Source organism: Sinocyclocheilus rhinocerous, unplaced genomic scaffold (genome assembly GCF_001515625.1).
Source record: "Sinocyclocheilus rhinocerous isolate Xijiao unplaced genomic scaffold, SAMN03320098_v1.1 scaffold885, whole genome shotgun sequence".
NCBI classification, from domain to species: domain Eukaryota; kingdom Metazoa; phylum Chordata; class Actinopteri; order Cypriniformes; family Cyprinidae; genus Sinocyclocheilus; species Sinocyclocheilus rhinocerous.
The window spans coordinates 26,090-38,793 of NW_015630040.1; the positions used below are offsets into that span (position 1 = coordinate 26,090).

Consider the following 12,704-nt stretch of genomic DNA (forward strand, 5'->3'; position numbering starts at 1 on the left):
AGATTAAAGCTGTGCAATAATGTAAACGATCAGACTAATTCAAATTTAGCTATATAGTATGTATTGCTTTGACTAAGTGTACTATATGTATGCAGGCCATTTTGGATGTTCTGTATATCCAACTTGAAATATATTTCTGGATGATAATATAATTTCCATTTTGTGACTATAAACAGTCAAGCAGTTGAGATTTGCTGTATACTATATAATGCTTAAATTCACACGATGCATGTATGGGATATAATGGACATCTACAAACCATGTACACGTGTCCAGTATACATAGTATAATAGTTTTAAATTGAACAAATACATGAAAGCAGTATGAGCTGTTTATTTACTGTTATTTTCATAGCATATATATTGTCATATAGCATAGATATTTTCATAGCAGAGTGGAAAAGTTTTGTTGAGCAGGCTGAGGCCAATGAACTGACCTGAAAAAAAAAAGTTGCATTCTTAATATTCAGGTTGTGTAACTGTCCTCAATTGCCCCTTAATGTATTATCTAACAGAAGGGGGCCTGACTGTGGTTCCCATTTCAAGCCAAACATCCTCCACAGTGTGTCTAGAGTTCTTCCCTTGGGAGGCAAAAGCGGAAGATGCTGAAATTGAAGCATGTAGCAGATGTTGTGATGAATAAGAGGGTGCTTAGCAACCTTACATTCTACATTTCCCAACTTAAAGTTTTGTAAGAACACACAAGCTTCTTAAAATCTTCCTGTTTTTGACCATTTTATGGTATCATCATTAAAACTTGTCTTCCAATTTACAGAGTGAACCTAGAATGTTGTGAAAGAGTTTGCAAGAGTTTGAATTTCCTTTCATTGTGGCGATCATGTGACAGGACATCCAGAGAGTTTGGCGTTGTTTCTTTAACAGCAGTCAAAACAGATGTTGGCTTTTGAATAAGAAGTGCTGCTCTGTGCGTTTCTACTAAACAATACTGAAAATCTTTTGGGCTGAATGGAGATAATGTACATTTATCTTGCTAACTGGACATTCCCATAACTTTTCAGATAGATAAAGAGAATGTTCTCAGATGTGCTCAAATTCATGTCTGCAGGGAGTGAATGATTCTTTTCCTTATAACTCGAAAAACATGTGACATGGTTACACAATCCCAATATGATGAATTGTCTATACACCCAGATGGTTTCCTGACATGACTGTTTTGTAATGGCTCAGCCTGTCGTCTATTGCTCTTTTTCATTAAATGGATAATTTACTGCTGATAAGAATTGGCTTTTAAAAAAGCTTGGGTGACAATGCAGAAGAAAGATTTTTTTTAAACTGGTGGTGCTACATTATATTACTAGAGAAAAAGGGATGTGCTGTTACTTTTTGCTTAAAAGGTAGGAAAAATGTAATGCCTATAACACTGGGCTTGATCCGACTGTCCGTGAGATGGGATGCAAAAATGCAGAAGTATGATCTGATGATCCTTTCACAAAAGGAGCTGTCAAATTTATATATACTGCATTTATTTCCTCTTTAGATGGGGTATCTTGTTCTCACACCCACGTGACTTCACTCCAGTATGTACGACCGAACTAGCCCGTGCTGCGAAGCTTCATGATGAGGTTAAGAAACGTGATGTGAAGATGATCGCGTTGTCCATTGACAGCGTGGAAGACCACCGCAAATGGAGTGAGGTCTGCAGATATTACACACATACATCCCACAAAAGAAATACTAAACTCTTGACTCATTATTTATTTGATTTATTTATACATTTTATTTTTAATTTATATGATTTTTTTTTTAATTATAGTTTTAATATTAATATTACTACAAAATTTCAAATCTTTTAAAATTCTATTCTGTCCTGTATTTGTGATAGTAAATAAAGTGTTTTTTTATTTATATATATATATTAGACTTGTGCCGGTATTCGGTAACGCGATATATCACGGTAATGAATATGCACGATATTGTTATCGTGGGCACTTCTAAATACCGTGAATAATTATATATTACAAATTATTCCGAATTTTGAATGAATTTTAAGAATACTTTAACCATTAACTGGTCAAAATGCACAACTGCACTGCTGTATGCTGCGTGAAAGATGCGTACGCACTCTGATGTAAACAAGCGCGGACGAGAAGCACATGGAGGAACATGTGAGAGACGCTCTGGATGAAAACGCACTTTCACTCTCTGACAAGGTGGTTGATGTACGGTGTAAACAGGAGCTGATGCTTTACTGATACATCTGGTTGTAATATGGCATGTAGGGACGAACGAACATCCGGTTTTCTGTGTCTAGCATTATACTTAAACGGAATACACGCATTAAATAATCTTATTAGCAATAGTTTTAACTTTAAAAAATATTATTGCTTATTTATTGCAACAGAGTTGGCTTAAAAGGGAGTCTGAAAGACCCTTTATGTTAAGTTCAAGCCATAAGTAATCTGCAGCAGGAAGCTTTTCTTTAGGACTCTGAGTAATAAAACCCTGCTTTTATTGCATGACGTTGCTGCCCAGGGATGTACTCAGTGCACTCAATAGCACAAACAAACTATTGTATAATTCATAACTAGTATGTCAATGCAACTGTTTTAAAAAGGGTGCAACATACAGATCTGAGGTAAAATCAAGAAAGGTAAACAAATTAAACAAATAGCAAATTTCTCAAAGTTATGTCAGTGTTCTCTTTAAACCGCTTGAGTTTACAAAATGTTTGGGAGGGGGTGTAAAATGTGCCGAGTCACTGTGGCTGTAAGAGTTCACATAACAAGGCCAGTATTGTTGAGATTTTGGCAAGAGTGTAAAGTGTTTGGAAGTCCCCCATATTGTGCCAAAAGATTTTATTTTATGTCTCAAAAGGTTTAGATTTTAAATTCAAGTGAGTTTTAATACACATAGTTGCAAAGCCACTTGACAGAAACTCATGATGTTAATGTTTATAAAATCTTTATACTTTATTGCTGCAATTAGCAGATTAAAGCTGTGCAATAATGTAAACGATCAGACTAATTCAAATTTAGCTATATAGTATGTATTGCTTTGACTAAGTGTACTATATGTATGCAGGCCATTTTGGATGTTCTGTATATCCAACTTGAAATATATTTCTGGATGATAATATAATTTCCATTTTGTGACTATAAACAGTCAAGCAGTTGAGATTTGCTGTATACTATATAATGCTTAAATTCACACGATGCATGTATGGGATATAATGGACATCTACAAACCATGTACACGTGTCCAGTATACATAGTATAATAGTTTTAAATTGAACAAATACATGAAAGCAGTATGAGCTGTTTATTTACTGTTATTTTCATAGCATATATATTGTCATATAGCATAGATATTTTCATAGCAGAGTGGAAAAGTTTTGTTGAGCAGGCTGAGGCCAATGAACTGACCTGAAAAAAAAAAAGTTGCATTCTTAATATTCAGGTTGTGTAACTGTCCTCAATTGCCCCTTAATGTATTATCTAACAGAAGGGGGCCTGACTGTGGTTCCCATTTCAAGCCAAACATCCTCCACAGTGTGTCTAGAGTTCTTCCCTTGGGAGGCAAAAGCGGAAGATGCTGAAATTGAAGCATGTAGCAGATGTTGTGATGAATAAGAGGGTGCTTAGCAACCTTACATTCTACATTTCCCAACTTAAAGTTTTGTAAGAACACACAAGCTTCTTAAAATCTTCCTGTTTTTGACCATTTTATGGTATCATCATTAAAACTTGTCTTCCAATTTACAGAGTGAACCTAGAATGTTGTGAAAGAGTTTGCAAGAGTTTGAATTTCCTTTCATTGTGGCGATCATGTGACAGGACATCCAGAGAGTTTGGCGTTGTTTCTTTAACAGCAGTCAAAACAGATGTTGGCTTTTGAATAAGAAGTGCTGCTCTGTGCGTTTCTACTAAACAATACTGAAAATCTTTTGGGCTGAATGGAGATAATGTACATTTATCTTGCTAACTGGACATTCCCATAACTTTTCAGATAGATAAAGAGAATGTTCTCAGATGTGCTCAAATTCATGTCTGCAGGGAGTGAATGATTCTTTTCCTTATAACTCGAAAAACATGTGACATGGTTACACAATCCCAATATGATGAATTGTCTATACACCCAGATGGTTTCCTGACACGACTGTTTTGTAATGGCTCAGCCTGTCGTCTATTGCTCTTTTTCATTAAATGGATAATTTACTGCTGATAAGAATTGGCTTTTAAAAAAGCTTGGGTGACAATGCAGAAGAAAGATTTTTTTTTAACTGGTGGTGCTACATTATATTACTAGAGAAAAAGGGATGTGCTGTTACTTTTTGCTTAAAAGGTAGGACAAATGTAATGCCTATAACACTGGGCTTGATCCGACTGTCCGTGAGATGGGATGCAAAAATGCAGAAGTATGATCTGATGATCCTTTCACAAAAGGAGCTGTCAAATTTACATATACTGCATTTATTTCCTCTTTAGATGGGGTATCTTGTTCTCACACCCACGTGACTTCACTCCAGTATGTACGACCGAACTAGCCCGTGCTGCGAAGCTTCATGATGAGGTTAAGAAACGTGATGTGAAGATGATCGCGTTGTCCATTGACAGCGTGGAAGACCACCGCAAATGGAGTGAGGTCTGCAGATATTACACACATACATCCCACAAAAGAAATACTAAACTCTTGACTCATTATTTATTTGATTTATTTATAAATTTTATTTTTATTTTTTATTTATATGATTTTTTTTTTTATTATAGTTTTAATATTAATGTGAAGATGATCGCGTTGTCCATTGACAGCGTGGAAGACCACCGCAAATGGAGTGAGGTCTGCAGATATTACACACATACATCCCACAAAAGAAATACTAAACTCTTGACTCATTATTTATTTGATTTATTTATACATTTTATTTTTAATTTATATGATTTTTTTTTTAATTATAGTTTTAATATTAATATTACTACAAAATTTCAAATCTTTTAAAATTCTATTCTGTCCTGTATTTGTGATAGTAAATAAAGTGTTTTTTTATTTATATATATATATTAGACTTGTGCCGGTATTCGGTAACGCGATATATCACGGTAATGAATATGCACGATATTGTTATCGTGGGCACTTCTAAATTTTTTTTAAGGGGATGTTATCAAAGTTGCAGAAATTGCATCCTGAAATACAATTTGTATTGCTTCATTATACTAATTATTTATAACTATTATTTTATACACTTGTTCAAAAGTTTGGAATTTGGATTGATTTTTTAAAATAAAGAAAATGAATACTTTTATTCACCAAGGATGCATTACATTTATCAAAAGTGACTAAATAAATTTTTTAATGTTACAAAAAATAAAAACAAAAAATTAAATTCTGCTCTTTTGAACTTTCTGTTCTTTAAAGAATCCTGAATAAAATATATCACCCTTTTCAAAAAATATTAACTAACACAATTGTTTTTTTAAATAGCTGCTTAAAATTCAGCTTTGCAATCACATGAATAGTTGGCATTCAAGTTACATTAAAGTAGAAAATGGTTATTTAGATTGTAATATTTCAATATTAGTGTTTTTATTGTATTTATGAAATCAAATAAATGCAGTGACTAGGTAAGCATGAGACTTCTTTCAAGAACATTAAAAATATTAATGACCACAAACTTACGATCAGTAGTGTACACTGATGAAAATTGTGTGATACTCATAAACGGACACTTAAGAGGTCACATGGACCTCCCTTTCTTAACTCCATTCTATGATGCTGCATTGTTTTGGGACTCTTACAGCTTGAGTGTCTAATAATTGGCCTGTAGCCCTTAGAAACGCACACAGAGGACTTCTCTGATTGGTTCAGACAAAACCACCATACTGTAATCCCGAGAGGGTTTTTTCTGCTGCTGACTCTCTGAAACTCTCCCTGAACAAATTCAATCACAAAAGGGCTGATTACATGTTACAAGACATCTGGCTACCTGGCCAAACATTTCATAATAACACTAGAAAATGCCTTAAAAACTAGTTTGTAAAAAGTTGAGAGACTCCGCTTTTGCTGCTGCTGTTTTTTTTTTTTTAGTGGTCCGTTGGTTTTAATGCTAACTCTTTTACTGGATATAAAGACGTACTTTCACACCCAAATGTGCCTTTGGCTGAACTCTTGTTTTCAAATTCATGTGAATGTTGCAGACACCCGGTTCCCACAAGAGTGTGTTTTGTGTGATGTTAGTCACTGGTAAACCACAACACTCTTTACTCCTACACAAATATCCAGATGTGTACATATACTGTAATGCTCTTAATTGTAAAGACTTCACATGGAAGGATGACTGACTGAAATCTGCAAAAACAGTGAATACGACTTCATATTTATGTATCTTTTGCTCTCTCTAGGACATTATGTCATTTAACCAAGACAAAACGTGCTGTCCCGTGCCGTTCCCCATCATAGCAGATGACAAGAGGGAGTTATCAGTCTTACTGGGGATGCTGGACCCTGATGAGAGGGATAAAGACGGGATGCCCCTCACAGCCCGCTGTGTGAGTTTCTCAACAGGGTTATTAGTTAAAACCTAAATCCATGAAAAAACATTTTTTTTTTGTTGCTTGAAATAAGTGATAACTGAATTAAAATCTAAAACTCGTTTTATTTCACTTTTAATTTTTATTTTATGTACGAAAATGACAAACTAAAAATTAAAAATGAGTGAAGTATATAGACATTTTAAAACTAATATAAATGACAAAAATGCAAAATCTAAAAATAAAATGAATTAAAACATTAATAAAAGTTTAAAGCTGTAATAGTATCTCAGTGTTACTGAAATAACACTGGTTCTCAGTCAGGGGCCCCAATAAGTCGGTAGGACGCTTGTTTTTTTTGAAAATGCATTTCCCCCCCCCCCATCACACCTATTGCACCTTTAATTAAAATGCTAAAAAATAAAGATGTATGAAATTTAAACCATATTTTTTTTTAATAATATTTTTGAACTTGTTTTATGACAACAGAAGCACCAGAGGTACATATCAGCTTAGATTAAAGGGCCTTTGAATAAATTCTCTGACAAAATGCACTTTGGAGTTAAATAGGTTGAGAACCACTGCTTTAGAATCAGAGCTTTATGCTTGAATAGGGGATTGTGAAACCGTGTTCTGCCTGACTAAATTTCTGTTGATGTTCTGCTGCATGTAACTCTTCCATCGCCCCATGTACCCGCTGATCTGATCTAGTCTTTGCTACAACATGTGCTTTAGCAGCGTAACAACAAAAGTAGTCAATACTAGAAAACCCTAAGGAACCTGCCAAAATAAGTACAGATCTATATCTGAATATGATTAGTGTGGTGTTATTTCATTAATCCACCAATTATGAAACTAAAAGAGCTTATTTCTGTCTGCACTTACCATATGTATTATATTTCAGGTGTTCGTCGTTGGCCCTGACAAGAGGCTGAAGCTGTCCATTCTCTATCCAGCCACTACAGGGCGCAATTTTGATGAGATTCTCCGTGTCATAGACTCTCTGCAGTTGACGGCAACAAAGAAGGTGGCCACACCTGTAGACTGGCAGGTAAGATACAGCTTTTCATTCCTTACTATATTTCCCTAAGTTAGTTCATTTTTATTTTATTGTAATTATAAATTTTTTTTCGTATGTGGTCAAGATTATGGGTGTGGGAAAAAAATAGTGAAGTAAAATAATTTATTTGTATTTATTTTTCTTCTTCTTTTTTCCCCCCTTTTGTTTAAGCCTGGACAAGAAGTCATGGTCATCCCTTCTCTGTCAGATGAAGAGGCCAACAAACTTTTCCCAGCAGGTTTTACCCTCAAAGAGGTGCCTTCTGGGAAAAAATACATGCGCTACACTAAACCGTAACTGATATATTGGGGCAATACTTTAGAAATGGCACTTAACTGACATCATATTTTTAGTCCACTTGATGTGGTGTGTTCTCTCACTTTGACTAAGTGACCCATCACCTGCTACTATCCAGAGGGAGAAATCATCAGAATTTAGCATCAAAATGTCATTACAATCAATATAATTATTGTATTGTGCCTTAATCTCAATAAAACTATGATCCTTTTGTAATTTAAAAAGATGTTGAGTATGGCCTATGATATTTTGACATTTATATGAATAATGAATTCTAATTTTGAATACTTGCTGTTTATGACTCATTTCTAATATGCATAAGTAGTTGTGGTATTTCATGGTGTATATAGTATGTGCTACCCAGTGACCAACAAAATGTTTTGTTCCTTGAAGCGGTCATGACTGATTTTGGACACCGTGTAAGATGGATATATTGCAAATGCCATTTAAACATACTGTAGATCTGGTTTACGTGACCTAATTTGATTCAGTAAACTTCTTTATAAAGTGAGGTGTTAAGAGTTCAGTAGTGTGCTTGGGAGTATTCACAAATATGGGTTAATAGAAATGAACTTTAACACCATCAAGAGGCAGAATGAGGAAAAACATGTTGCCAGAATGAACTTTGATTTATAGTAATAAATCTATATTGAAAAAGCATACACAAGGAAAATACAGCCGGGTTTAAGATTGAATTTATTTCTGTGGTAAAGCTGAATTTTCAGCAGCCATTATTCCGGTCTTTAGTGTCCTTCAGAAATCATTCCATTATGATGGTGCTCAAGTAATATTTCTCACAACCAATGTTGAAGACAGATGCTGCTTAATATTTTTGTGGAAACTGATACTTTTTTTTTTTTCAGGATTCTTTGTAGAGAAAGTTCAAAAGAACAGCATTTATTGGAAATAGATTTTTTTGTTACAATTTAAATGTCTTTACGGTCACTTTTTGATTAATGTTAATAAGGGCTCTGTGAATAAAAACATTAATTTTCTTTCAAAAATGGAAGTCCTTTATATGGAGAGCCAGCTGTCGCTGAAACAAATGCCTTGACTGATGAAACCTTAATAGAAATAACACACCTTTGTGACAGTGTATGGTTTATCTGTGTTCTTCAAACCATCTCAGAGATTTTTCATAAGGGTAATGTATATTTGTTATGCAGTGCTAATTGGCATAGCCTTTATCACTGAAGAGAATACTATGGCTTATCATTCTGTGATAAGAAGCTACATCAGTTCACAAAAAGAAGTTATTTCAAACACTTGATTGACGCTACAACTCGAGTTTAGGGTAAAATATGTTGTTATTCTCATAAATTCTTGTACTTTGATGCTTTGCCGATGATGGGAGAAACAAACCTTTTCTAAGTTTTGAATCAGTTGAACCATTTGTGTCGCAAAACGAATCACTGTTTCGAAGTGCTCAAAATGCCACACGCTAGCGGCGCCTGCGGGTCAGAATGGTGTAAATGCAACGAAAATTCAGGCCAAAACATGCATAAAAACAGCTTTTACAAAACCCACTGCAAATGCTTTATTATTGAAAGTATAATATATTATATTCAAGTAACAAGTCATCATTAAATATACCATTAAATGTCTGTATAACGTGTTCTTTTATTATTCAATTTATATTAATTATTTATTAGAATATTTTTTTATTTTTTTCAAGATTTCTATAAATATCGCAATATATCGTTATCGTATTTTGGCCACGATAATCAGGTAGTGCAAAATCTGATATCGTGACAGCCCTAATCTTATACATAAAAATACCTCTTCAACATTGTTTTCGACATTGATAATAAGAAATGTTACTTGAGCTCCATAATATTAAAATGATTTCTGAAGAATCATCATGTGATACTGAAGACTGGAGTAATGACTGCTGAACATTCACATTTGCCACAGAAATAAGTTAACATTTTTTAAGGTTAAATACAAATGTATATATCAGTTATAAATAATTGATAATTTCAGATTTCATAAGGGTCAATTTTCTGTAAATTTGTCAGTACAGGCTGCCAGTGATTATCTCTGAATAATGTTTTAAGTGGAAATGCTATTTTAAAAACTAATGGCTTGTAAAGATGCGTGGCATGTTCAGAAATCCGTTGGATGAATGTTACATGGGGTGATTAATTAGTCCTATGTTATATTAGCTGTTACATCCTCATATCCTAATATGACCAGGGAAATATAGTGTTGTAAACAGTAATCTGATAGTCCCTTGCACCACATGAAATATCCAATAGGAGGCGGTATAAGATCTCTGATCGAATCTCAAACAGCATTTCATACAAACTAGAGCAAAGGGTCAAAGCTTTATTTTACAAGTTTAACAAGTCAAGCATTAAGATGACAAATTACATGTCCGACCTGTTGGTATGTTGCTGAACTTTCAAACCTTGTTGAACAACCCCAAAAAGCTTCAAGGAATTCTCGAACTGTGATGCCAAGCATCAATGCTGGGTGTCAATGAGGCATGAAAGGACGCCTTGTTATCACAAGCATTCCGTTTGTACATTAAAACCTGAAAAATGTTCCCACACAGGCTCTTAGCGGAGTAAATCATTGACACACAATCCTCATTCCTGGGTTACCAGCAGGAAGCGCTCTCCTCAGGCTTTGGCCCTGGGCTCTGAAGAGCAGGTGAGAGCTGTAGTGATGAGAGCAACGGGACTTGTGTGGGGGTTTGGGTTACCACAACTATTCAGCCGACGTTACTGCAGCTCGCATAGCAGGGTGAAGGTCATGGAAGCTATGCGGCTCGACAGCAAGGGCCAGATGCTCTTTTACTTCAGAGTAGAGGACAGATTTCCTCTCTCTCCCTCCCTCCCCAAGAATGTCATGAAAACAGGCAGGGATTCCCCTCATTGTCAGTGAGCTACAGTGAAATGCAGATGGCATGTGTTTGATCGTGAAATGCCAAGTTTCCGGGATGCAGGCCGGACGAGCCAATGGTAGTGTCCGTTACCCTCTCATTACCCCCATCAACTCTGGTGGTTCCCGGCTATCAAAGACATTTCCCACCAAAAATTTCAAATTATATTTTAAAGAGAGAACATGTACCACTAGATGGCAGTAGCAGTTTGTGTTGAAGGTTTTCTGCACTAACAGCCACAACTTTGATCTTAGAATCAATCTTGTGTCTTTAGCTCTGTTTAGAATGACAATACTCAAGAATGGATTATGAATGAAGTCAGGACCATCAAGGACGGATTATACAGCCTCGCAATGTCAGGGTCCTCCAGCTGAGAGGCCCTCAGGGGCCCGAAACCTGGAGATGAGCTACTGCAGATGTACAATTCATTTAAATTGCTTGAATAAATGCTAGTGACAATTGCCATAATGTGAAATAAACAAGAAATGATCTTCAAGGATAAAAAGCTATGATTGATGGATAGTTTTAAAAGAGCCATTAAGCTGCAGTCACACTAGACTTCACACTCGATTCGCTTCCATTCATACGGACATAAACATGGGAGTCCGGAAACGCTTATGCAAAGAAGTTTTATCTTTCGTTGCAGACCATGGTTCACGTTGGGTGAACTCTGACATGTGGATTTGTGTAATGGATAGTCATTTGACCAATATTTGACCGACATTTGAGCATCTAAATGACGCAGATTGACCTCCTGGCTGAATTCAACAGGCAAATTTAAAAGCTATGTGGTTTGCAAGTAATATTGGATGATTAAAGTCTAATGTGACCACAGCATTAGGGTTACATCTCAATATGGATATATAATCTTTGCAAATAATATTGTAATGTTACCTGTGCAAAGAATTTAATGGTGTGTGACCAAGTTAAACTGACAGCATTTGTGGCATAATGTTGATGAAAAATAATAAAAAAAAGAAAGGTGAGGTACTTACATTGAAAGTAAATTAGGTTCATTTTTGGAAGGGTTAAAAGAAATGTGGTTTATATAATTTATAAAAGTAAATTAATCATTCTGTTAAAACTTTTGTATTTTTTTAAGCTGCAAAATTTGTGCTGCTGTTTAAGGTGTTATGTCATGGCAACAAAGATACCTTTATGCAAAAGATTATTACATTTTATACAATAAAATAATGTTTAAAATGCGTATTGTTTGCATCTTGTGGCTATACTATTGAAACAGTGAGTATTTTTGGCCCCATTCACTTCCATTGCAAGTACCTCACTGTAACCCAGATTTATGCTCTTTTTTTTTTTAGTCAAAATTAGTTTTTGTGCCATTGATTGAGCTTACCTTGTATTGAACCTGGAATATTCCTTTAAATAGAGATTCCTTTAGAGTGCACCGCATATTCTATCAAGTGCCTCTCTGTGCTCGTGATACGAAAATATGCCGTCTTATGTTTGTGATTCGTGAGATAACAGAAGAACTTCAGCAATAAGCAGCCACGTTGCTAAAGTCACACATGCGAAATGGGGTTGTGAGGGGTTAAAGGGGTCATATGTTGTTGCTAAAAAGAACATTATTTTGTGTATTTGGTGTAATCAAATGTGTTTATGCGGTTTATGCAGTTTTTTTTCAAAAAACACATTATTTTCCACATACTGTACATTATTGTTTCTCCTCTATGCCCCGCCTTTCTGAAACGCATCGATTTTTACAAAGCTCATCGGTCTGAAAAGCGAGGTGTGCTCTGATTGGGTTTCTCACAGTCACATGCTCACACAATTCATATGTGCATATCAAATGTGCAGAAGAGTTGAAGAGTCACCTCTACCGATCAAATCCATTTCTCACATACCAGACCACAATGGCAAGTGTCAGAAAATTGCAAGTGACAGATGTTACCTCTCCTTTGTCACTGAACTCTCTCTCTCTCTCTCTCTCTCTCTCTCTCTCTCTCTCTCACACACAC

The 12,704-nt window shown here is 35.3% G+C and overlaps 1 protein-coding gene across 1 annotated transcript; it reads left to right on the forward strand.

Moving 5' to 3' along the window:
* Positions 1-1,328: 1,328 nt before the first annotated feature.
* On the forward strand, positions 1,329-8,065 carry LOC107739856 (peroxiredoxin-6-like). Its single transcript, XM_016552073.1, has 5 exons — positions 1,329-1,354; positions 1,456-1,654; positions 6,356-6,502; positions 7,389-7,535; positions 7,716-8,065. The coding sequence occupies exons 1-5, from the start codon at positions 1,329-1,331 to the stop codon at positions 7,839-7,841; spliced, it is 645 nt and encodes a 214-aa protein (XP_016407559.1). The 3' UTR covers positions 7,842-8,065.
* Positions 8,066-12,704: the final 4,639 nt, after the last annotated feature.

Excerpts from the sequence above, each read along its gene's own strand:
- LOC107739856 (XM_016552073.1), top strand. The coding sequence starts at position 1,329 with ATGTGCTGTTACTTTTTGCTTAAAAG. Across the intron at positions 1,655-6,355 it reads ACCACCGCAAATGGAGTGAG|GACATTATGTCATTTAACCA; the intron begins GTCTGCAGATAT and ends TGCTCTCTCTAG. Across the intron at positions 7,536-7,715 it reads CCACACCTGTAGACTGGCAG|CCTGGACAAGAAGTCATGGT; the intron begins GTAAGATACAGC and ends CTTTTGTTTAAG.